The sequence below is a fragment of the Eucalyptus grandis genome, chromosome 5 (assembly GCF_016545825.1).
Source record: "Eucalyptus grandis isolate ANBG69807.140 chromosome 5, ASM1654582v1, whole genome shotgun sequence".
NCBI classification, from domain to species: Eukaryota; Viridiplantae; Streptophyta; class Magnoliopsida; order Myrtales; family Myrtaceae; genus Eucalyptus; species Eucalyptus grandis.
Window position 1 is genome coordinate 43572035 of NC_052616.1, and position 26193 is coordinate 43598227.

At 39.6% G+C, this 26193-nt stretch overlaps 1 protein-coding gene and 1 pseudogene across 1 annotated transcript; both read left to right on the forward strand.

The window, feature by feature from the left end:
* The first annotated feature begins 2012 nt into the window (after window positions 1-2012).
* LOC104446895 lies at window positions 2013-7009 on the forward strand (annotated as a pseudogene).
* Window positions 7010-18060: 11051 nt separating this feature from the next.
* LOC120293930 (phospholipase A1-IIgamma-like) lies at window positions 18061-18716 on the forward strand. Its single transcript, XM_039313742.1, has 2 exons — window positions 18061-18278; window positions 18383-18716. Exons 1-2 carry the CDS (start codon window positions 18061-18063, stop codon window positions 18714-18716), a joined length of 552 nt encoding a protein of 183 aa, XP_039169676.1.
* Window positions 18717-26193: the final 7477 nt, after the last annotated feature.

The following is a 26193-nucleotide window of genomic DNA, read 5'->3' on the forward strand; positions in this document are numbered from 1 at the left end:
GAACCAACGTCGCACGTCCCAACTTTCTCCTCCCTTTTCTCTCTATTGCGCTCCCCTCAATGTGGCCGTTTGTATGGACTGTGTGGCCCCCTCTTTTTAACTATGGGATGGTCTATTTATACTGTATAGGAACTGATCTCTTCATATATTCTTTCCCCCAATCAATTATTTATTTCCCTGGTTGACTGATTCCATGCGGAAATTTTATTTGATTAAGGCCGTGGATCTCTCTCTGCCGAGCCAAATGTTCGCTGCTCATATGCCAGTTGACAATACACGAGAGATCTTAAGAATAACATAATAATCTGCTCATCTCTCACGCGTGAATATTTTGAAATATCATGCCGATTGCTTTCCATGTGATCCCAAATATAGGTCTTAATTCTGGCCGTGAACAAAGTAACGGGCTTGGAATACTATAATGGGCTCAGACCAATTAATTAATTAAGCTCAAAACCAATCAGTTGAGTCCATCTACCGCCACTTTGATTAAAATGCAAATTATATGAATCTATTAACTACTAATGCAAATGTTCCTAATAACTATATGCAGTTTTAAATAATATTTTTATTTAGGGACTAAAACTTAGTCCCTAATTTTCTATGTAATTAAAATTAAATGGATTGCCAAAATTTAAGTGTCAACAAAATGAAAGCTAATGCATCTTTCTTAATTGAGATCAATTAAGTAGCCGTGGTGTATATACCCAGTCACTCAAACAAAAAGGAAAATTCAGTGGAAACCGGATAAAGAAGTTCCCAACTTTCTAACTTTAAAGAAATTCCTTTGAAGGAAGAAGATGGGCATGCACTAATTCGAATTTTTAAAATGATAAAATCACATAGTGGAATTGATTTAAAGAAAGAAAGAAAGGGGGATGTCTATTGATATTGCTTTGTCACTAGATTTCGGGGGCTTTGTATTAACAACTACCAAACTCTCTAGAGATAATTGTCCAAAAAATCATAAACTTATTGTACGGTGGTTAATTTAATCATAAATCTTTCTATTGTGCCAACTTAATCCTAAATTGCAAATTTAATCCTAAACCTTATTAAAATTTGTTAATTTAGTCATAAACCTGTTATTTGGATATTCAATCGAAATGACTAAAATTCTTCATATGATTTCTTCTTGGGTTTTCTTTTCTAACTTTTTGGTTACTTTTGCCACGTCATATGAACAAATTTCCAATTTGGACTTCAAAACTTTTAAAAAGTCACATTGGACTAAATGCCGAAAATTCATTCCCATATTAATGATTCTACTCAAGACATCAAGACGGTGTCGAATGCTCAGTGTTAGATAGGGAATAAGCCTTAATTCCACCAACCAGATAATAAATTTACCCTAACGAACTTGGATGTGACAAGTGATCATTGGAGGATACTTCAATCAAGACTTTTGTGGAAAAAAGAGGTCATGCTTGAAGTCAACAACCACAGTAAAAAGGAGAAAGCATGGTAACTTTGACTCGCTATCCTAGTGCTGCTCTGAAGGAGCCCATCATTAGACATTACAAACTTCAAACGTAAACAACTTCCTCATTTACACTTGCTCAACACGATTTATTGAACAGAAAATTTATTTGTACACAAGAAACCACTGCACCCTCCTGCCTGCACCACTGCACCAGTTATTTTTTAAGCTCCATGAACGACAAAATATGTACCGCTACTCCTACTCCCCAAAGAATCGTGGAAAATGCGCTCAGAAATTGGTATCTTTTAGCATATTTTCCTTGGTATCTGTTTCCAAGGGCTCGAATCCCCGGACTCGATCGGATCGGATGACTTGGATTGAAGATTTATCGGTCAAACCCTAGTTCTGCGCGCTTAGACACGGAAGCCTAACCTGTGAACTCCTCGATACCCAAACTTGTTACTCTACGGCCGTTTGGGACTATAAATGCCGGCTCATCTTCAACCAAACAGGTCCATCCCTCTTCCTTCTCCTCCTCTCTCTCTCTCTCCCCCTCTCTTCCTCTCAAACTCGCTACAGAGTACATAAAATGGATGCAGATGGAGGTGCAGGCAGAGAGTTCGTGGTGAAGTCTGGCAAGAGAGAAGTGGTGGCGGCACCACTGCCCAAGCAAGAGCATTGGCTGCCCCTCTCCAACCTCGACTTGCTCTTGCCTCCGCTCGACATAGGCGTCTTCTTCTGCTACGCCAATTCAACCACCATCGCGTCACAGAGGCTGGGATATGGGTCCGTGGTTGGTGTTCTGAAAGCCGCCTTGGCCCAAGCTCTGGTCTCCTACTATGCTATCGCCGGAGAGGTGGTGCAAAACTCAGCCGGTGAGCCTGAGCTCCTGTGCAACAATCAGGGGGTCGACTTCATCAAAGCTTTCGTAGACGTGGAACTCCGCCATATCAACTTGTATAATCCGGATGACACCGTTGAAGGGAAACTGGTGCCCAAAGAGAAGCGAGGCGTGCTTGCTGTTCAGGTATTGATATTAGATACAGCCTCACTATATATCATTTATCCATCTAAGATCATATCACCGTATAAGCACCCGCACCCATTTTCATCTTCGTTTCACCTAAATCTATAGTCTTTTTCTTAAATCTTTTATTTATGCATAACCAGTGTCGAACGAAATAGTGTATCTTCTACGTCTAGTCTATCAGTCGAATTTTCCAACTTTACTTAGAACGGTTCACTAAATTGATTTATTCATCGATATTGAAGTGTTTTAAATAGGTGTTGAATATAAACTAATCGTTTACATCACTCAGCGTGCGAATTTGGCTGATCAATTTGGATGCCCTTTACCATTGTTCAAAAAGAAGAATAATGCTTGGACTTTGATCATGCCAAATAGCATAAACTATGATTAAGGCTTTGTTTGTTTCACAGAAAATATTTTCCAGCATTTAGTTCTTTTAAGAAAATGAGTTAACGAAAAACTATGCTTAAATCTGACTAAAAAAAAATCAAAAGAGAAATTCAGGAGAATGATTTCCTCTTTGAAAGATCATAAAACATTTTCAAAGTATGATTTGGTATTGGTGTGGGTCTTCGGCACACAGGCTTGAGTTCTTTTTATGAAGCGTTCATTCTTATAAAAATATTTTAAAATTTGAATTTTTAATTATTATTATTATTATTATTATTATTATTATTATTATTATTATTATTATTATTATTATTTTGGCTTCATTTTGGCCAATTGTGGGCCACATCAACAATCATTGATTGGCCATAAGCTAGCTTGAGCCTCACTAGAGGTTGACGAGACTCGAGCTCGAGCTCGCCAAATTCTAGCAAGCTCAAGTCTTGAGCTTGCTAGACTTTGGCGAGTTCATGTCTCAATGACCTCTAACAAGTCTCTAGCTCATCGAAATCTAGTAAGCTTGAGCCTCGTCGATTGTTGCCATGGCTAATGACTAGCTCGGGAAGAAGGGAAAACATAATAAAGAAAGAAAAGAAATAAATTCAAATATTATTTAAAATATTGAATTTATTAGTAATTTTCCTTAGAAAAATAAAATTAGATTTTATATAGCAAATGGTGAATAATATTTTCCAGTTCATTTTCAGGTTTTAACTCTACATCATAAAATGTTATCATTTTCTTGAAAAATGACTTTTTGGAAAAGATTTTCTATAAATATTATATTTTCTGTGAAACAAATAGAGCATAAATACATCAATGATTTCTCATACAAAACATAACAATGTAGAAAGATTTAATGTTAAGGTTCTGTTTGTTTCATGGAAAATATTTTCTAGAAACATTTTCTTCATTTTCCGTCACTTGGTTTGCTTAGGAAAATGAGCCAATGGTAAATGTTTTCTTAGTCAACAAAAAACCTATACTGAAATTCAGGAAAATGATTTCCTCCTTAAAATGTTAAAAAACATTTTCCAAAATATGACTATGTATCAGCATAGGTCTTTGGCACTTGGACTCGAGTCCTTGGTTAATGAAACGTTTGCTCTTATATATATATAAATCGAAATTTTAATTATTTTTTATTATTATCTATTATTTTCTTTCCTTCTTTTTTTCTTTTCGCTTCTTACTTAACCACCACGACAACGGCCCATCAAAGGCGAGCCAAGGCTCAAGTTTGTTGGAATTTGGAGAGCATGAGCCTAACTCGTTGCCGCTATGGCCAACGATTGGTCGAGGAAGAAGGAAAAAGAAAAAAATAATAGAAAAAATAATTGAAAATATATCAATTTTCTCCAAGAAAATCAAATTCCATATCAACTGGAGGAAAATATTTTCTAATTCTTTTTCATTTTTTAGCTAAGCACTAGAAAATATTGTCATTTCCTCGAAAGTGATTTCTTGGAATATGTTTTTAGAAATATTATATTTTTCCCGAAACATATTGAGCCTAAATATTGAAAGGAAAAAGAATCTCACACTTTGAACGAGTTCCTCTTGTTTACTTGTGTGATCATTGAGATTATACATTAGCTCATTGAGTCCATAGAGAACAGCGAGATAATAATAGCATGATAGATGAGTGATAATAATATATCATAGGAGGAGACTATCAATTTTTTTTTTTTTTTTTTTTTATGGACGGAATTGAATGAGTGGAAAAATCTTGCGAAGGTGGACCTCAGAAGCAATCATAAATTTATTGAGACCGTAATGGCATGGCATGGGTTCCCAGTGCCCTCAAGCACAAAAGAATTCAAAATATATGGCAGAGGTGGGATCACTCTTTTACCCTTGACTTCATGGGAAACATGTTAACGTCTTATATTAGATGACCGGTCAATCCTTGATTATTTTTATTCTTTTATTTCTCAAATTTTAAAAAAAATAAATAAATTCATTTAATAACATTACCTAATTTTTCTATTCACGGGAATAAATCGGTGACCATGGAATAGATTTGGAACAGAAATATGAAATTGAAAAAAATTACTTTTTTGTTTTCGGGAACAATTTATAAAACCAAATTATTATTTTTTTCTTTTCTTCTTTTTCCTCTTCTAACTAGTTGTAGGGCTCGACAATGGTGACGATCGGCTAATGACCAATCAAAGATGAGGCCCGGTGACCTCGCTAGTCCTTAGCAAGGTTGGCCTTGCCTTGATTGGGTGAGGTCGAGCCTTGATGGTAGCTAGGTGAGGCTGTCCTCCCCGGGGGCTAACGAGGTCGCTAGCTCTTGTCTTTGGTTGGTTACTACCATCGTTGAGGCCTAGCGATTAGCTAGCGGAGGAAGAAGAAAAAAGAAAAAAAAAGAAAATCTCATAAAATTATTAAAAAATTGAAAGAAATTTTACTTCATAAAAAAATTTGAGGATCGTACAAAAAAGCATTCATGTTCTTTTTCTATTTTGGAAATAAAAATTTTGTGCAATTATCAAACACATTCGAATACTAAGAAACTTGTTTTTTTTTTTTTTTTTTTGGTAAAGTAAGGCATGTATTAACTTTAACCCAAAACGAAACTATACAAAAGGGGGGGAGGGGGACCCGAGACCAACATAAGGACTTGCACTTCTGGTGACATTAGAAAATGTCAATAGGAGTGTAAGGGCGTCATGGTAACCGAAATGAAAAGAGGGGGCATACTTAGAAACTTGTTCAAAGAGTAGAATCAGAAAAAACTATTTTCAAGTACAAATTGTTTCTGGAAATAGAATGGCTACCAAATACATACTAAGACTCTTAAATAATCTCTCCTCTCTATAGTAAGTCTCGTATGAAGTAATTGGATAATGGATATCACATTTTTTTGCAGTCTCTATGATAAAAACCAAGTTCGTTTCCCCGTTAATCATGCGTATCCATGTTCGGACATATATAATTATTTATTGAAATAACATTGTTCTATATGGTCAATATGTCATTTGATAACTTCTCGCCGTAAGCTTTCAAAGGTATGTCTAGAGCTTGTAGAACTAATCTTAAATCTCACCAAGGCATAAGTTTTTTATACAATTTTTGCATTAGGATTGGTTCTATCCATTAAGACATAAGTTTTTTCTTTGATGGAAAACATTTAGGCGACGGAGCTAAAGTGTGGAGGAATAGTGGTGGCATGTACATTTGACCATCGGATAGCTAATGCCTACTCGGTCAATATGTTCATGGTGTTTTGGGCAAAAACAGCTTGCTCCGCTGCACCCATTTCCCTCCCTCCTTCCTTCCATCATTCTCTTCTCAATCCAAGGCATCCGCTCTGCTTTGACCCCTCTCTAGACCGCATGTACATCCAATTCTCTGCATTATACCCACCTCCCAAACACAAGCTGCAGGTGGATGAGCAATGCGAGACGGTGACATTGAGGGACGATGACCGCCTGTTAAGCCGCCTGTACTATGTGACCGCTTCCAAGCTAAGTGAGTTGCAGCAGAGTGCCTGCTCCAATGGAAGCAAGAGGACTAAGTGAGAATTGTTCAGCGCTTTCCTTTGGAAAATGGTGGCTGAATCCTCCTCAGATGCTGATAATGATGACAACAAGACAATGTCAATGATGGGGATCGTGGTGGATGGCAGGTGTAGGTTGATGAGTCAGGGCGAGGACGACAAGCCCACACCCATGTCATCCTACTTTGGGAACGTGCTGTCGGTGCCATTCGGAGAGAAGAGGGCGAGGGAGGTGGTGGAGAAGCCACTGAGCTGGGTGGCGGATGTGGTGCACGAGTTTGTGGAGAGGGCGGCAACGAAGGAGCACTTTCTGGACTTGATAGATTAGGTGGAAGAACACCGACCAGTGCAAACATTGGCAAGGATATTCTACAAGCCCAACAGTAAGGAGGAGGAGGAAGGGTCAACGGCGCTCGTGGTGTCATCCGGACAGAGGTTCCCGGTGACCGAGATGGACTTCGGGTGGGGGAAGCCAGTGCTGGGGTCCTACCACTTCCCATGGGGAGGCAAAGCCGGGTACATTATGCCGATGCCCAGCCCGCTCTCCAACGGGGATTGGGTGGTCTACCTTCACCTCCCCAGGTCTCAGGTGGCCTTCATTGAGTCCCATGCTCCCACCGTCTTCAGGCCCTTGACCCCTCACCATCTTAACCTCCTTTGATTCTTCTTGTTCTTCTTCTGTGAGTATCATTAACGCACTTCATCAACACTGTCGATTGTTGTTGTTTGTCCTATTGAATTAAAACCTTATGTTCCTTGTGTGTTTTCTTCTTGTCCATCCGATCCCTATGATTTAATCAATCCAAGGCATACGTCTTCTTTCTAATTGCAAGGTGTCTTGCTTGCTTAGTCTTTCAATGTCATAAGCAATTGACAAATGCGGACATTTCGAATCGCTCATTACATGTGAATGTGACGTAAACGTTGTGTATGGGGGAGTAACTTTTCCTTGCACAACAAGATAATCACAACCAAATATACAAATTACATAATTTGTGTATCATATAGAATTTTGATTGATAGTTACATTGAACATTTTTATATAGTTTAGGACTATATCGGATAAGTACCAAAAGTTCATGAACCATCAATTGAAAATTAACATGTCATTTACATATAAAAGAGATACACAATATCATCATCATCATATTTGCGAAAATAAACACAATGGTCAACCTCACAATGAGCAAATCCGTTTTCTTCCATGAAACCGTCAATTAAATACAATTGCTACGGAGCTTGTTTCAAGCTATACAAGCTTTTCTTCAAGCAACATACCATGTGCTCATTATCTCTGACTTCAAAACCATTAGATTGCGCCATATAAGTCTACATCTAGGTCACCATGTAAAAACGCTGCTTTCACGTCTAACCGCTCAAGATGAAGATCCTCCACTACAACCATACTCAATAGACCTCTGATTGATGTCATTTTAACTATTGGTGAAAATATCTTGGTGTAGTCAATCCATTTTTTTTAAGAAAAGCTCTTGACCACATGTCTCGCCTTGTATTTGATACCACAACTTGCTTCATTTTCAATCCTATCACTCACTAGTTTAATATCAATTGTTTAATAAGGCCTTTTTACTTTTGGGAAACTTGGTCAACTCCCAAGTTTTGTTCTGAAGTAACGAGCCTATCTTGTCTTTCATAGCATGCTCCCACTACATGTTGGATGTCTTTTTCTTTGCCTCATCAAAAGTCTCCCACTCTCCTGAATCTATATATATAAGACATGGCTCATAATAATATTTGCTAGTGTATCAAAATTACCTTTGACTTTCTCACACATGTAGGCTTCCTCAAGACAAGTTCTTCAACGTTGTTAGTCTACGCCAAGTCATTGTGCTCCTCTTAAACTTCCTCCTTATTGATAATAGGCTCATCTTTAACCTCTCCCTCAAGTGCACTCTAATTTGCTGGAATTATCTTCACGTATATTCTGTCCAACTCAAAATATTCTAGTTCTACTGCCTTCTCATGCTATATCTAACAATCCTTGTACACGTTTTTTTTTGTGGAATACCACATTCTGTCAGCGGATGACTTTGTTATTCTCATAATCCCTAAGCCTATAGCCATACTAATCGTCACCATATCTAATAAAGACGTACTTCTAGGACTTAGCATCAAGCTTCTTCCTATCTTCTATATCAATCAAATCATATGCAATGCAACAAGATACTTGTAGATATGAATAATTAACTTTTTTACCTGACCACTACACTTGCAGTATTTCTCCATTCAACACACTAGATGGACTCCAGTTGATAATGTAAACAGCTGCATTAATTGTAATAGCTTCTAAGTGTAGCAAGAGATGTACGTGTAGCCTCATGCATCTCACACTTATAGAATGGTTCTGTTTATCCTCTTTGCTACATCGTTTTCTTGAGGGGTTCGAGGAACAGTCTTCAACTGATGTATGCCTTCCTGGCTCAAGTATTCTGCAAATTCATTGCTCATGTATTTACCACTATTATCAAACTTCAGAGCTTTGATTCGATGAACTATCTCTTTTTCTATTGTGGTTTTCCACATTTTGAACATCCCAAATACTTCTGAATTTCCTCTGAGAGCATAGACCCAGGTCTTCCTTATTGCATTATCAATGAAGATGACAAAATATTTCTTACCACCATAAGAGAGTTGATGTGTTTGCCCCACACGTCAGTATGAACTAACTCTAACTTTCGACTTTTATTTTGTCAACCATTCAATTGAAAACCAACTACCGTCTTTTTTTTTTTTTTTTAATAAATGCAATCCTCATAGAAATCCAACTTGACTTTTGGCAAACCTAGAAGTAATTTCCTTGAATGTAATTGTTTTACACACTTCATCAAGATGTCCCAAACAATAATGCCAAAGAGTAGCCAAATTACCTATAGCCACTGTACTTACAACCATATCACTAATATTGTCTCATTGGAGAAGGTAAAGTATACTCATATGATTTCCCTTTGCTATGACTCTTGTTTCTGAGGTTATCTCCCACTCTTCACATCCAAAGGTTGCTACCATACCTCTTTGGTCAAGTTTCTTGTTTAAGATGATATTTTTCTTTAATTTTGGAATATGCCTGGTTTCATGCAAAACTAGACATTCTCTACCCGAGATGTTCACAATTACAATTCATTTTCCAACAATTGGACACATATAGCCATTTCCCATAACCACTTACTCGAAATCTCCACTGGCATAATTGGCAAATATATCTCTTTGTGAGGTGCAACAAAAAGAAGCATTGGAATTAATAAACCACTTATTTATTGTCAAGTTAAACTTCGCAGACAGACATAATTTCTTTAGCAAAGGTTCATTGTTAACTACATTAGTTCCTTGATTCTCATCATATTGCTTCTTTTTCTAGGCTTTACACTAAAACCTCTGGTATCAGGTCTAGTGACAAAATCAATACTCATCTTTTGCAACTTGTCTCTTTCCCTTTGATTGTGACTTGCTACGCCCGCTAAATTTTCCTCTACTTTTATTCTACGCTTCTCTATTGCTAGTGCCTTTGAATATGTAGATGTCGAAAAATTATCTCCACCTAGGACTTTTCTTCGCATCTCTTCATCCATCCAAAGTCAAATCATCCTTCATGGTGCTTGAAATTCCTTGCAATGCCGTATTGTAGATTTTTTTTTTGGAAAGGAACATAAAAATAATAAAGTTTGAAGCTTCATATCCATATTTATGCTTGTGGATCCCAACTAACTTGAGACCTATGTGAAACTATTAATATGTTATGCAACAAATAACTTCATATTAACCAATTTCTTCAACAAAAATTCCTAATTGATGTGGACGATTTCTTGTAAATATTAGTTAGAATATCCATGGCTTCTTTTGCGGTTTTTGCTTTTGCAATTTGTTATCTTATCTTTTCGTCAGCCCTAGACGAATTGCACCTAATGCTTTTCAATCAAGAACTTTCCACCCCAATTTTGCTACTAGATCCACCTCCGTGATCTTGGGTTTCCAACCCTAAAGTGGTGCATGGAGATCTTTCTAATAAAAAATAGTTCTCAATTTGGAGTTTCCACCATCTAAAATCTTGGGTTTCCAACCCTGAACAATCTCATTCTTTGTGTGGATCTCTTTGCATTCTTGATGTGTAAGTAGCAATTAAGATCCTTTTCTCTTGTAATATGATCGTAAACTTATGTTGCACAGATGTCTCGATTGCATGCAAACTATTACGTGTAGATATGCTTCATGAAACTCCAACCACAGAATGACAAATTACTCTAATTGAGATAAGGCTTGAACGGGATTTATTGTATCGGAATTAATTGTTTATCACACAATCACCAGAAACTACCTTAATTTAATTCATTGATGAATGATTAAATTTGCTGTATTTAATAGTAGTTATGTAATAAACAATTGGTCGAGGACTGTGGTCCTCATTAATCCAACGTTCACTGCACAGCAATTCCATTAATTTTTCTCACGCCAAAAGAAATTCCCTTCATTTTTCTCGTGCACGAGGACGGTGGTCCTTATCATAAGATATTTTAAATTAGTTCTCATAGACATCTCCGAGGGACATTGGACTGCGTAAGGCACTAGATGAAACATAAATGAGGCCCTCCCGTTTTTGCTAGTGACAAGGAATGACATACATAAAATGTCTAATTCTAGGATCTTACATCGCATACATGTGCACGTTTCCTATTCTCTAAAAGTATTTATTTCGAGAGTAGGAAAAGGCAAAGAAAGTAAGAAATGATGTAGAAGCATTGTGTTATAGAAAGCAAGAAAGTTCGAGAGATTAGCAAGGAGAACAAACTTGCCTAATCAAACTACAATGGTATACCGACAAAAAAAAAAAAAAACACTACAATGTTATGGTTTAGTGATAGTAATGACTCTCGCATTACAATATGAAAAAAAAAAATTGACTTGAGAGGTGTGATGATAATTGTTGAGATATATATGTGAGTTATGGTAGCGAAGTCTAACATTGGAGAATTGGTATGGTATGGAGTAGTTAATACATCATAATTGACCCATAACTCATAGGCTTAAGTTTATGAGTGAAGGTGGGTCCAATTTGATATGTTGAAGAGCTCGGACTTAGGCTCCCTCTTGACGATCGCTCTAGTGAAGATATCCGGTTTCTATTGCGCGCTCTTAATAAATGATATCAAAGATGATAGTCAATTGATGCTCCACCCCCAATTTCTTCTGACTTTAAAAAGAAATCTCATGATCAAAGCTTGTTTTTGGTGGAATTTGCCATCACAGTTAATCTGGCGAGAGGAGACCCTGGATCGTTGGTATGTGTTGCAAGATAGAGACTATGGGGACGTAATCCCAAGTTAGCAGTTCATGATTATTGTTGTGCATAGTTGTGGGTACATTACAATGACATGGAGACTCAACTTAAGATAAGTTGATGTAGAATAATACCTAAATTAAGGGAGCATATACCGAACACTAAGCTCACATGTGAGAGGGAGATTGTCAAAACACACATGTGACTTATATTAGAAAAATCTCACATCGGAACATTGGCATGAGTTTACGCGTGAGAGGGAGATTTTTCAGATACATGTGTGAGTTATATTAAGAGAAATCTCAAATGTGAAGTAGTTAATACAATTTTAGTTGGCCTATGCTCATTAGTTGAAGATTTTGAGTGAAGATGGATCCAACTAATTATGTTAATGGATTCAGATTTAGCCCCATCTTGACAATCTCCCCTCCTATTTCTACCGTATGCTCATTACAATAATCACGAGCAATGATTGAATTAAAGAACATCTATGAACTTATCATAGAAAATGTTAGTCTTAGAATAAGAGTGTCACGAGATAAAAATGATGTATTTAGTTATATAACATTATATGTTATATTCGGAGTTAAAACAGGAGGAGTAAGAAATCAGGCATGTGCGGAACAGGAAACTGAAAGGATTTGTACCAGGAGATGCTCTTGGTCGAGGTCAGCTGTCCCCATAATTCCACTGTTCACTGCATTGCATGACAGTTCCCTTCATTTTTCTAATGCAAGAGGACTGGAATGATCCAACAAGAAAAAACAGGCAAATATTCCCGAACTGATGTGGTCCAAGGAAATATAACGGGTGGATGGTCCCCGGAGCTCGCACGCTTTGCACGTTTGACAAGTTTCAGCGATCGAAAAACTGAATATATAACCGGGCGAGACATATGACAGAAGTTCGATTCACTACCTTCCCAAATTCAAGTTGAGTTTTAGTTCATGATGGCCAAAACTCAGGCTTTGGGAGTAAACAATCATATTTTCAGGATGCAAGGCCACCGGCCATCAGTTAGATAAGCCTTAATCTCTCAGAATTAATGACAAGAAATCTAATTAAAAGGGTTAGAAAATAGGTAGGGCCATTCTGAATAAGCAATTAGGTAGGACCATTTTTAATAAGCCTTGTCCCCAGCCAATCGAGCAAAAAAACTCTCTGAATTCCAAATAGTCAAGAACAACCTAGGGTCCTGCCACCTATCCTAAGTAATTCATTCATTGAGCAACGCTTGCATGAAAAAAACCGCGACAAATCCCCTAATAATGGCATTTTTGTTAAACTCATCAATATGTATATAGGAATAATACATTTAACTGCTAAAAATAGGAAAGTACAAATTTACGCATCTAGATATTTAATCTGAACAATGTAGAGTTATTGAAGACTTCTTAATTACTAAATTTCTCCTATTGACAAAGAAGCAGTTTATTGACTTAGGTGTGCAATATTTCTTATGCGAGGGCCACCCTCAACCGTGGTTGGCTATGACCTAGGTGGGGTGTTACATCCTGAATTTCGACCCCGTTCCGAATATATGAAATGGACATCTCGTTGACGCACCGATGGTCCTTTTTCTCCGAGCTGATCACTCACGAGTTAACCAATCTATTGGGTGAAGCCGTTAAGGGATATAACCGCGGTAAAATACCTAAAAGCTACTCAATAGGTCAGATCGGACTAAAATCACGTTCGGCCAATTTTAACCACGAAATTAAATTCGGTTTTGGGAATCGGACGTTGGCGCATGTCACGGTTCATTTATAGGACGTTATCTTGTCTTTTCGAGAAATTTTCAGAGATTCCGAGGTTTTTACAGGAAATGGATTCGGACGTCGCGGAAATTAGCGGAAAATTGGATCGGCCAAGTTGATTGGAATTTTAGCCTCTTTATCGAACTGTTGGGTGTTGAGGACTTGCTGAAAATGGTATGGGCAATTTCTTCGACAAAGTTGGACATTAAATTGGGAATTTTAGTGAGGAATTGAAGCCCAAAGTAATGAAATTCGGATGCCAAAATAGGAGCTGGAATTTTGGCTTCTATTTGGACAATTTGTGGGAAATTTCTTGATGAAAAGTAAATGGGAGACATTAAGATAATTATGTGGGCTTTAGAGGGGACAAACACTTAAATGGTTGGGATAAGTGTGGACTTTAGCTTCCCCTCAGCCGCAACTTCTTCAGCACGCCAAGGCAGCTGCCTTGGTCTTCACCGTGCGTTCCTTCTCTCTCTGGATCACGCTGGCTTATGCTTTTCATTTCTTTCCTTCGACCCTCAACCCCACGTTCTCTCCCTCGGCTCCCTCAATTTTGCTTCTTCCTTCACCGAAAACAACCCAGCCACTGCCGCGTCCAAGCTTCCACCAGATCGTGCCCCCTCCGGTCAACAAGCTAGCATGGAAGATCACCGAAGTTGACCACCGTTCAATCCCTGGCGCCAGCAGCTGCTTCTGTTTTGGCGTTGCTTTCATTTCTCTTTTCGGATCCCTGCTCCACCGCCATCACCATCGTCAGCTTGCCACTCCACCGAACTCCATCGTGCGCCCCTGCAGCTCATCTCACGCGCGGCACTTCCACCGAGTTCTCCCTTCACGTGCTGCTGCCTGCCACTCCACGTTTCTCTGCAGCCAAAGTCCACCGATTGCCCTGTTTCTCTTCGTGTCGCTAGCATCCCCACCGAAGTTGCATCTTTGACCACAGAATCAAATCGGCGTCCTCGTGTCTTCATCTGCTGCAGCCCCACGCATCATCCTGCTTCTTTCGGTCAAGACTCCAGCGAAACCATTCGGCCGAAGTTGACTCCATCGCCCACGATTCCACTGAGCAGTCCACCGTCTTCGTCCAACGATCCGCCGAGGCTGCTGTCGGTCGTCCATCTTCGCACGGCCAGCAATCCAGCGAGTCTTCCTCCGGCAGCCCACGTGGATTTTGGCCCAGCAGTTGGGCCCGTCCTCAGCCCATCTTCGATCAGCCCAGCTATTTCCAGCCCAAGCCCAGTTGAGTTCAGCAAAGCCCAGCGAAATTCTTGAAGCCCAAACCAAGCTCAGCCCAAGACTTTCAGTAGGCCCCAGGCCCAGAATTTCTGCGGGCTTGCAAAGTTTCTTGGCCCGGGCCGAATATCTATCGTCGCCGCCGAAATTTTGGAATTCCGCCACCGTCGCATCATTATCGTGGTGTTCCAATCTTCGCTTTGTCAAGTGAGTTTTACTCACTAATGCTTTCTTAATTTGCTAATTATGCCTAAGGGTTGATTAGATTTAATTAAGTGCAATTAGGTGGTTAGATTAGTTTAGGACAATTAAATTAGTGACTTAATGATGCATGTTAGGTGGTTAGACTTAGTCATTAGCAAGTAGAGAGCTTCTAATATTTATTGAATGCATCTCGGGGTTTTCCTGACCCATTCCGGGTTCCAATTAGACATCACGGGCCTAAATTGGATTTTTTAATATTTATTTATTTATTTTCGAAATTAAATATTTATTTATTTATTTTTCCAGAAATTCAACCGGGATGGTCAGTGACTGGAATTTCATGCTGATTGTCATGGTGCGGTCCGTTTAGTTATTTGAGCTTTGAACGTGCCAAATTAAATTAATTGTGAATTTTTGGGTGATGTGATTTTAATTCTTTGATTGAGAAACTGTCGGGTATTGGTTGTCGGTATCAAAAGTAAGTTGGAAATCACTGAGAGAAGACACGTGGACTCGGTGAATTGGAATATCACCTCGAGAATGCACGTGAGTTTGGTGATTGAATATGTCATCTTGGCGAAAAGATCGCCTTAGAGAATGCACGTGGCTCAGAGACTCGTTATGTCCTCCTGGAAAATGCACGTGGCTTGGTGATAGAGTAAGGCATCGTAAAAAGGGCACTTGGGCTCGGTGATCTGATGCATCACTTTGGTGAGTTAGCACCTAAGAGAAGGCACATGGGCCTAGGCATCATAAAAAGGGCACGTGGGCTCGGTGATTTGATGCATCACTTTGGCAGACTTGGCGCCTAAGAGAAGGCACGTGGGCTCGGGCATCGTAAAAGGGCACGTGGGCTTGGTGAATTGATGCATCACTTTGGCGAACTAGTGCCTAAGAGAATGCATGTGGGCCCAAGAATTTAAGTGTGACATCTTAGAAGAGACACATGGGCTCGGTGATTTGATGCATTATTTTGGTGAGCTAGTGCCTAAGAGAATGCATGTGTGCTCGACAACTAGATATACATTGTGGGGAAAGTATGGTCTGATTGATATGTAATCGAATAGGTCGATTGATCATTGCTTTGATCTAATGTTGTGAATTAATTAATTGAATGGAAATGATTGGTGAATGGTTTGATTGAGACATAATCAACTAGGTCGATTTGATCGATGCTTCGATCTATGATGTGATATGATTGGGTGCCTATTTGAACTATGCTAATATGCAGGTGGAATCTGAGACCAAGGTAAGTCCTCTCACTCGTGTTGTGCATAGGCAGCCTTAAGGTGTATTAGTTTACTAATCGAATTTTAGGGGGTAGAACTTGCTGGGACGTTGTCTCATTGGTTATTAAATAACCATTTCAGGTCCCTAGATGCAGTAGACTTGGATTTTGAAGATCTTGATAGTTCGGTGCAATTTGCTAAAGGCTCCAGTCGAAGTATGGAGAATGACGAAGAGGAGGACGAGACCCGTAGCTTGTAGAACTCCACTCCTGCTTGTAGACTTTGTTTTAAAACTGGCTTAATGTGAATTAATTTAATAGTTCGCCGTGTATATAACAGTGAAGGCTTTTAAGAGTTTGAAATTTAGTCCTACTATTCTATCCCAATGTTTTATTATCTGGGGATTTTTAATTGCTTTCGTATGCGCATTAAAATGAAAGGGTCGAAGATACATAGTCTTGAGATATCGCAATTTTTAATCGACCAAAGTAAGGGATGGACGCGTGCCCGAGAGTCAGGGCGTGACATGGGGGCCATGACTCTTGTTGGTCACAATCAATAAAAAAAATAGAATAAAAAATTCAGAAAAAAAATTAAAAATTTCCTAAAATTAATTTATCTCAACGTCAATCATACCATATAAAATAATCGGAATTCATGTCAATGATTTCCAGCCTAATACGACAAGATTGAATTTAATTAGTTATCTAAAGAGTGAGACCCAATACAAAGTGGACGGTTCATTCCCTTCACCAGAAGCTGCATTACCCATCATGTGGAAACAAAATATTGGCACATTTTTATAGCACAGGTATCATTCCTTACGAAAGACAGGCATGTAATCTTTAATATATAGTTTCGAGCTACTGAGACTGGAAATTCACATTCTTATCTACTAAACTGAAGATATGCACGGTCCCTCTGATGCATTCGGTTCGTAGTGTTATTTAATATAGGTGGGCACGCAAAAAAAGGTGGAGGACTCACCTCAAAATTGAGTTCTCTCTAATATATAATCAGAGGAGTTTTTCACGTGCCAGATAATGCACAAAGCAACTCCATCACGTAACTTATCGTAGCAATTTAAAGAAAAAACAAAAAACCTCGCACGTAATGTGATCGCGCATGGCACAGTGAAGAGGTAGGGTCTATAAATTGCATGGAAGCAAGATTGCATCTCCACAAGCCTTTCCATCTAGAGAAAAACAAATTATCAGTGAGAGTTCAGGGAGAGGGAGAGGGAGAGGGGGAGAGAGAGAGAGAGAGAGAGAGAGAGATACATACCATGGGAGACGGTAGCTCAAGGTCATGGACCGAGCTCAGCGGCGAGACCAACCGGAAGGACATGTTGGATCCTCTCGACGAGGATCTCCGGATGTACCTCATACACTACGGAGAACGAGTCCAAGCCATCTACGACGCGTTCAACGGCCAGGAGGAGTCTGAAGACGGCTACGGCATGGCCCTGTACCCGATGGACAAGCTCTTCTCTAAGTGGGTCTCAAGACGGACAACAAGAAGTTCAGGTACGAGGTGACCCGGTACTTCTACGTGCCGTCGCACTTAACCTTTCTGGTGCAGCCGGACAGGTCTTGGGCCGGGTATGTCGCGGTGAGCACTGACGAGGGGACCCAGGCATTAGGGAGAAGGGACATTTTGGTCACTTGGAGAGGAACGGCGAATCTCCTGGAGTCCGTAGAAGATATTCGAGATGATTTGGCCCCGGCGACCAACATTTTCGAGGACGACCCCAATACTAAGATTCACCTGGCTTTTTAGATTTGTATACGAAGAGGGATATAGGAGGAAATAAGTACACATCGCTTAGTGCCAGAGAGCAGGTAAGAAACTTTCACTCCATTTATAGATCGCTCTTGGTAATTTACCTCCCGAATAAGCTCCAAATTGCCTTTCACCTTATATATATAAATCTAAAAATATGATAAGATACCGCAAGTGATGTTTGGAATACTTTGTCAAATTAAAACTGGCATTGATGGACAACTTTGGTCAGGTTCTAAGGGAGGTCCGGAAGCAAGTCGATCTCTATGCCGGTAAAGGCGAAACCATCAGCATAACAGTGGCCGGCCACAGCCTGGGCGCGGCTTTGGCAACGATCAATGCGCTGGACATCGTGACCAATGGCTACAACGCGCCCATCGACCACCCCGAGAATGCCTGTCTGGTGACGCGTTCCCCTTCGCCAGCCCCAAGGTCGGGGAAGAGAACTTCCAGGCGAAGTTCTCCTTGTCCGAGAAGCTCCGCGCCCTTCGAGTGACCAACGCCCTTGATATCGTTCCCTTCATCCCTCCAATCAGATGTTACCACGTCGGAGAACAGCTGCTGGTCGACTCGCGCAAGTCCCCGGACCTGAAGCCTCTCTACAAGGGTCCGACTGGCGCCGTGGCAATCGGGCATATGTTGGAGACGTGCCTGCATCTAATCGCGGGCACACAAGGCATCGATAGTAACGAATTCAATAGGGAGCGTCGCGGGATTGCGCTGCTGAACAAGGGAATGGATGCTCCGAAGGATGGAAGCAAAATTCCGGCTAATTGGTTGGTGGCGAAGAACAAGAACATGGTCCAGGATGAGGTCACTGGAGACTGGAAATTGGCCGATCTGTACATCCCACCTCCAGAAGATAATTAGAACGAACAGTCCCAAGTCTCAATTTATATAATATATATATATATATATATATATATATATATTACTGTGTGATCAGCTATTACCAATAGTTGCTGCTTTATGACTTAGCAGTACCATAATAAAGGTTCGTAATACAAAAGTGGAGACAGAATTCTTGTTCTTTGATTCAAGATGCTAAGTTTAATTTTATTTTTATTTTTTATTCTACTATGTTCTAATTTTCTTTTGTTAGAGCTACGATGTAGCCTAACCATGATGATGTGAATTTCATTATTTTTATGTTTTACAATTGATTTCATTCATGTGAGTTATATATTATTGTGCTTAATGCTTTTGAGTGACTGGCCACCACTTGAATGATCTGATGTGCACGTTTGAGACTGAGAAGTGATAATATGCAATTGCTCATTATAATGTATGACTGTGAATTAAACGTGGATAGAGATATACCGCATTATTTGTGTAGCTTTCAGTGATAAAGTGATCCAAAAGACTCATTATAAGTCGGGAATATTCATAGTTTTTAATACACTTATGCTTATCTTAATTCACATAGAGATATAGTGGATTAATAAGCTGAGTAGGTTTGCTATACCTAGAGATAGGATAGTAAATAGATTAGGAAATTACGCTATCACATATTTGATATCGTTCTTGTATTCACAACAATATGAAATTCATATCTAGTGATTATGGTGAAATCGGATGCTCTAACATATTTATCGATCGATTTATTGCATTTAGTTTACAAATTTTGTTTTTAATTTATTCTTAATTATATTTTGATATGTTAGATAAATTTTAGAATTAGTCTATTTTAGTATTTAATTAGTTTATTAATCATCGACCTCCGTGAGATGATATTTTTTCTCATCATTATATTACTTGTTCGACACGTGCACTTGCGTTTATAATTTTACGAACAACTCTCTAGAGGTAATTGTCCAAAAATCCTAAACTTGTTGTATGGTGGCTAATTTAATCATAAATCTTTCTATTGTGCTAACTTAATCCTAAATTGCAAATTTAATCCTAAATCTTATTAAAATTTGTCAATTTAGTCCTAAACCTATTGTTTGGATATTCATCAAAATGACTAAAATTCTTCTTATGATTTCTTCTTGGGTTTTCTTTTCTAACTTTTTGGTTACTTTTGCCACGTCATATTAACAAATTTCCAATTTGGACTTCAAAACTTTTTAAAAAGTCACATTGGACTTAATATTTGATTTGAAAAGGCAAATAGGATGAATTGCCAGAACATGCACTCAAATGAACAATTTCAACCAATGTGGCATTTAAGTGATCGAAAGAAAAAGTTATGACACACAAGCAAGCATTGTGTGAAAATGATAATACTTATGATGTATTTATCCCTTTGATTGAAATCATCACAATACTGAAGTTTAATAGTTATGATATTAAATGAGGATATTTTGTTATCGGTACATACTAAGATTTTTCACGCCATTCTAAATGTCGAAAATGCATTCCCATATTAATGATTCTACTCAAGACATCAAGATGGTGTTGAATGCTCAGTGTTAGATAGGGAATAAGCCTTAATTCCACCAACCAGATAATAAATTTACCCAAAGGAACTTGGATGTGACAACTGATCATTGGAGGATACTTCAATAAAAACTTTTGTGGAAAAGGAGGTCATGCTTGAAGTCAACAACCACAATAAAAAGGAGAAAGCATAGTAACTTTGACTAGCCATGCTAGTGCTGCTCTGAAAGAGCCCATCATTAGACATTACAAACTTCAAATGTAAACAACTTCCTCATTTGCACTTGCTCAACACGATTTATTGAACAAAAAATTTATTTGTACACAAGAAACCAACCATAACTATATATTCTTATGTATTAACATGATTTAGTACCCGAAGGTTTGTGCTGGTGTCGGTCCGGAGTTTGCATATTGTAACTTATAGTCCTCCCAAAATTCATTCACAGACTTCCCAAGTGGCTCTACGAAGTTTTCGTGACCTTTTTTTTTCAGCGCCCACATCAAGGGCGGGTGCCTTGCGGAGGCTAATGGCTCGGCTGAATTTATTAGGCCCGGACTCTCGCAAGTCCACCAATTCACAACTTTAATAGTCTAAGTTTTTAACCTATAAATTAATTTTAAAACGGAGTCGCCACTAATCAATTTGGGGTGGTTCAATTAGAAACCCAAGCGAAATATCGGGAGAAATACTCGCTCTCGCGTAACCATAGAAATTAGGATCGATGACTTGATTACACTAGTTAATCACTAATGCCCTTTCGGTACCTAATCTTGTTTTAAACCTAAGGCTTTTTGGATTTTTGAGGGATTTTCCATTCATTTGTGGAGGAAAAACATTTTTTTGGTCTTTTTTTTTTATACATAAAAAGCATTTTTTTATCTTTTTCTGAAAATATAAATCATTTTTTTGGATTTTTCTGACTTTTTTTGGCTTTTTGGCTTTTTGGGAAAATATGGACACTTTTCATTTTTTTGATTTTTTGGAAAATAAATTTTTTTTTATTTTTTTATTAAAATATTATTTTATATTAAAATATTAAAATATTAATTTTAAAAAACGACCCGGGTCGGGTTCTTGGGTTGGGACCGACCCGGGTCATCTGCTCATAGCCCGGACGAGCCCTTTTTTGGTTTTAAAAAAACACACACACACACACAAAAGCCCAAACAATTTGGCCCATTTTCGTTAAAAGAGCTTCAGCCCAACAACCATCCGGCCCACGTGAATGAAATCAACCCTAAGTGGAAACCCTACTCGGTCACCGACCCGGGTCCGACCTAGGTCGTGACTCGTCGCGATGTCTCCTCCCTTTTTCTGCTTGGACGCACCGCCGATGGAGGGGCCGGCGGATTGGCGTCGATGGTGGCGGCGATACGAGAGGACAGTAGCGGTGGGAGGATGCGATGTGGCGGCATGGCGGAAGTGACAGGTGGAGATGCGAGAGGGAGCGGCGGACGGAGCGCGACCAAGGACTCGGATCCCACGGTGGCTTGGGGCGACGAGGAGGGTTTCGAGCGGAAACGGAGGCAGCCAAGCGGGGTTGATACCTGTCTATGGAGAGGATATGTCGCGATGGCGTTGCTGGTCAGCGAGACGACGTCGTTGGTGGTGGAGGCGGCTGCCTAGAGCGACAGACGCGACGGGGCAGCGACGGTCGCGACAACAGGTCCTCGGCTTCTCAGATCTGGTCCTCCTTTCTCCGGCTCCTCTCGTGGATCCGGGACTCCCTCGAACTAGACCCTCCCTACTCGACCAGATCTCTCCCTCTCGGGCTCGCTTGCCGCTGGCCTCCCCCGAAGTCTCTCGGAGGGAGGTTGGTTGAGCTCGCGACCCGATTTCTCTCGCGCACTCGCTCTTTGATCTCCCCTGAAGTCTCTCAAGGGAAATCTCTGAGTTCGCCGTGTCCTTCGACGGAGGTTGTGGCTTGCTATTTATAGGCGAGGGGGCGGCCGGCCGACGAAGCTTCGACCGCCAGTCTTCGCGCACCAAACGATCCTCCTTGGCTGAACTAGCGTTCCATCCGAGCTTATCCAGCGAAGCCTGCTCAACATTAATGGCGCCTGAGATCTTATCCTCTCCGGCCGACGTCGGCCTATTCTCCTCGGCCGTAGGTCGTCCTTCACACGTCGGTGTCCTCTGTGCGCGTGAGCTGCAGAGGCGTAGGGGAAGATGGAAGAAGGAAGAAGAAGAAGAAGAGAAGGGGGCCGGACCGGATTTGGGAAAAAGAGGGACGGGCCCTAGGCTCGCATGGAGGAAAAAAGGAAAGAAAATGGGGCTGGTTGCTTTTGCTTTTTTTGATGTTTTTATTTATTTATTTTTGTTGTTTTTGTTTATTTATTTATTATTTTTATTATTTTATTATTTTTATTTTTATTTATTATCCGAAAAGGCAAAAAAACCTAATTAATTTTAAAAAATGAAATTTAGGTGTCAATGAAGTACACATCCCTATATGAGTCGATTATCATGACATTGAGGTGCGGCACAAACCGTGGTCAGAGCTCTTCGCAATACTCTAAGAAGTTCACCGTGACCATGTACTACTCATCCCATCTCAACCCCAAACCTCTTCGAGGCCAACCCTTATGTTGTGAAAAGGCGAGCAATCGAACAATAATATAGACAGAATAAGAAAATAAATTGGACACCGAATATACGTGGTTTGGTTGTAAAGACTTACGTCCACGGGGAGAGCAGCAGCGAATTTCACTATAGATCAAGCAATACAAGAAGATTACACACTCGAGTCACTCAAACACTCACTTGGTATTTCCCAAGCCCCAATTACACCCAATAATGCACGCAGTGTTTAGCCCCAAAATTCCTCAAGAAATAATCTCTCAATCTCACGAAGGAATTACACACAAATCTTACTATAAGATTTAATTGGCTTGAACACTAAATCTTCTTGGATGTAATTCACGGACAAGAACGACAAAGAGAATCCCTCCCAAGCACTCGACAACGAGGTAATGCTTCAAGACCAATTCTTCACGATCAACCCTCTTCATCCACGGCCACAAGTCTACATATATATATATATAAGTGAGACCTTTATTATTTTGCCAACTTCTCATAGGATTATGTTTCCAATCTTGCTCAATTTTATCCAAAACATATCTTTGTATATTTTAAACAAATCCAAATCCAAGTGAAAGTTGGACTTTCCTATTTCAGTGGTCAAACTCTCTAATGTAGATTCGAATTTTGAGAAGTTGATCTTCGGATCTTCTTTGCTCGATTTCGAACGTCCGCAACATATCCAATTTGGAATATTCGTAATTTCGCATTAGGCTCAAACTCGAGACATATTTTAACAATCTCCACCTTGGCTTGACGTTTGAGCCAAGTTGCAATCGATTCGTAAAAATTCAAACTCTGTTGCTACTCTTCCATAGCCCCCGATGGGCTTAACCGTCACAGATATTATCCAAATCCAAGCCTCGCTTGAACTTCACCATAACTGAGGACCTCATCAGAGTACCAACTCTACATGCACTTTTAACTGTTCCGCAAGCATTTTCTGACATAACCTCCTTAACTGTAGATAAAGCAAAACCATTGTTGCATTCATATCTATCATGAGATCGAATACGTACCTTGTTAATTTTAGCAGTTATGGCAACCATTGGCTCTATAGGCTCCATCTCGCTACGAGCATCATCCGTGTCGATTACTTTGCTAGTACTCAATATCTTAGAAGTTTTTGGTCGCAATTCCACCTCAAGTTGAACACCGTCCAGATCCATATTAACACTGCCACAAACACTCCTAGCTAGAAGTACTGGAGACTCATCAAGGGTAACTTCTCTGCTGTTAACAGGTGAATTTATATCTGGTCACCACAATCAATCACCCCGCTCACCTTGTGCATAGCCATGGAATATGCACATTGCCCTCCAATTGAGCGTACCATCACTCACTCGAAAATAATACGTGCAATCAAACATTCTAATAATAGAATAACCAGCAACGTTACCTGACCACACTTTTTCAGGAGTCTGCCATTCAATAGTAGTTGATGGGGATCTATTCACCAGGCAGCTTATTGTACTAAGCACATCAGCTAGGATTCTCCTAGCAATACCAGCACCAGAGATCATTTTGCGGGCCATTTCTAGTAATGTTTTGCTTATCAATTCTGCAAATTGTTGTGATTTATTGACACTAGTGTCATGTTTCATTATGCCCTCTTTCATGTAGAATTTATTTGCCAGCTTCGAGCAGAACTCCATGCTATTGTCAGTCCGCACATGCTTAATCGACTTACTAGTCTCTGTCTTGATCAAAGCTCTCAACCGTATGATCCTGACACCAGCATCAAACTTGTGCATTGGCACAAACACCCAAGTCTTCCTCGGGCAGTCAATAGACTCTCGAACAGATGCATCCAACATCTTCGCAGCGAAATTTGTCTTTGTCTCACCTTGAAGTTTATACGAGGCCTCCATGCTTGATTCTTTTCATTATTACCAAGGCACCTCGAACAACCTTCAAAACTCCACTTTTTGAAGAATACCTGCAACCAGCTGAATTTATGGCACCCAAGGAAATTAAGTTCTTTTTCAATTCTGGAACATGTCTTACTCTAGTCAATGTCCTTACAATATCATCATGCATTCTAATTTTAACATCACCAACACCCACAACATTGCACTCAATGTTATTCCCTAACTGGACTTTACCACTATCCGTGCACTGATAAGTGATAAAACAGTTTCTATTTGGTGTGACATGAAAAGAACAACCAAAATCCATAATCCATCCATCAAACGATGAATCATTAGTGATAGACAAGACATAATCGACATTATCTACTACAGCTGCAACATTATCTATAGAATCAACTATAATTCCCTTACCCTTCTCATTCTTCAACTTAAGGTAATTCCTTCTAAAATGCCCCCTCTTACCACAGCTCCAACAAACAACATTACTAGTCCTAGACTGATTACACCTGTTTATATTAGTACTACTATTACCCACACGTGTTCTAAATCTTCTTCTATTTTCACCTACTAAAGCAGTAGATACAGGTTCGCCAGATTCTCTTCTACGCATGTCCTCACTCAGAATCAAATCTCGAACCCCATCAAACGTCAAACTTGTTGACCCAGAGAAATTACTAACAGTAGTAACAGTAGTATTTCAACTATTAGGCAATGATGATAACAGAATCAAAGCACGTACCTCATCTTCAAAGTCAATCTCAACTGAACTCAATTGACTAACAATGAATTCATTTATATGATTTGCAACTGATGCACCTTCGCTCATCTTCAAATTAAACAGACATCGCATCAAATAGACTTTGTTGATTGCATAGGGCTTCTCGTACATATCTGACAGGGTTTGCATCAAATCAGCAATGGTCTTCTCATTCAAAATGTTAAACGTGATGTTACGAGCCAACGTCAGTCGAATAACACCCATAGCTTGTTTATCCAGCAAATCCCAATCAGCTTGCTTCATTTACTCTAGTTTCTCCTCACATAACGGCAAATGCAGTTTCATCTGGTAAAGATAATCTCCAATCTGCATCTTCCAAAAACTAAAATACTTCCCATCAAATCTGTCGATTCTCACTTTTACTTCTTATGTCGCCATTGATTCGCTTCAACTTAACCAAACCTAGCTCTGATACCAATTGTTGTGAAAAGGTGAGCGATTGAACAATAATATAGACAGAATAAGAAAAGAAATTGGACACCGAATTTACGTGGGTCGATCGTAAAGACCTACATCCACGGGGAGAGCAGTAGCGAATTTCACTATAGATCAATCAATACAAGGAGATTACACACTCGGGTCACTCAAACACTCTCTCGATGTTTCCCAAGCCCCAATTACACCCAATAACGCACGCAGTGTTTAGCCTCGAAATTCCTCAAGAAATAGTATTTCAATCTTATGAAGGAATTACACACAAATCTTACTACAAGATTTAATTGGCTTGAAACA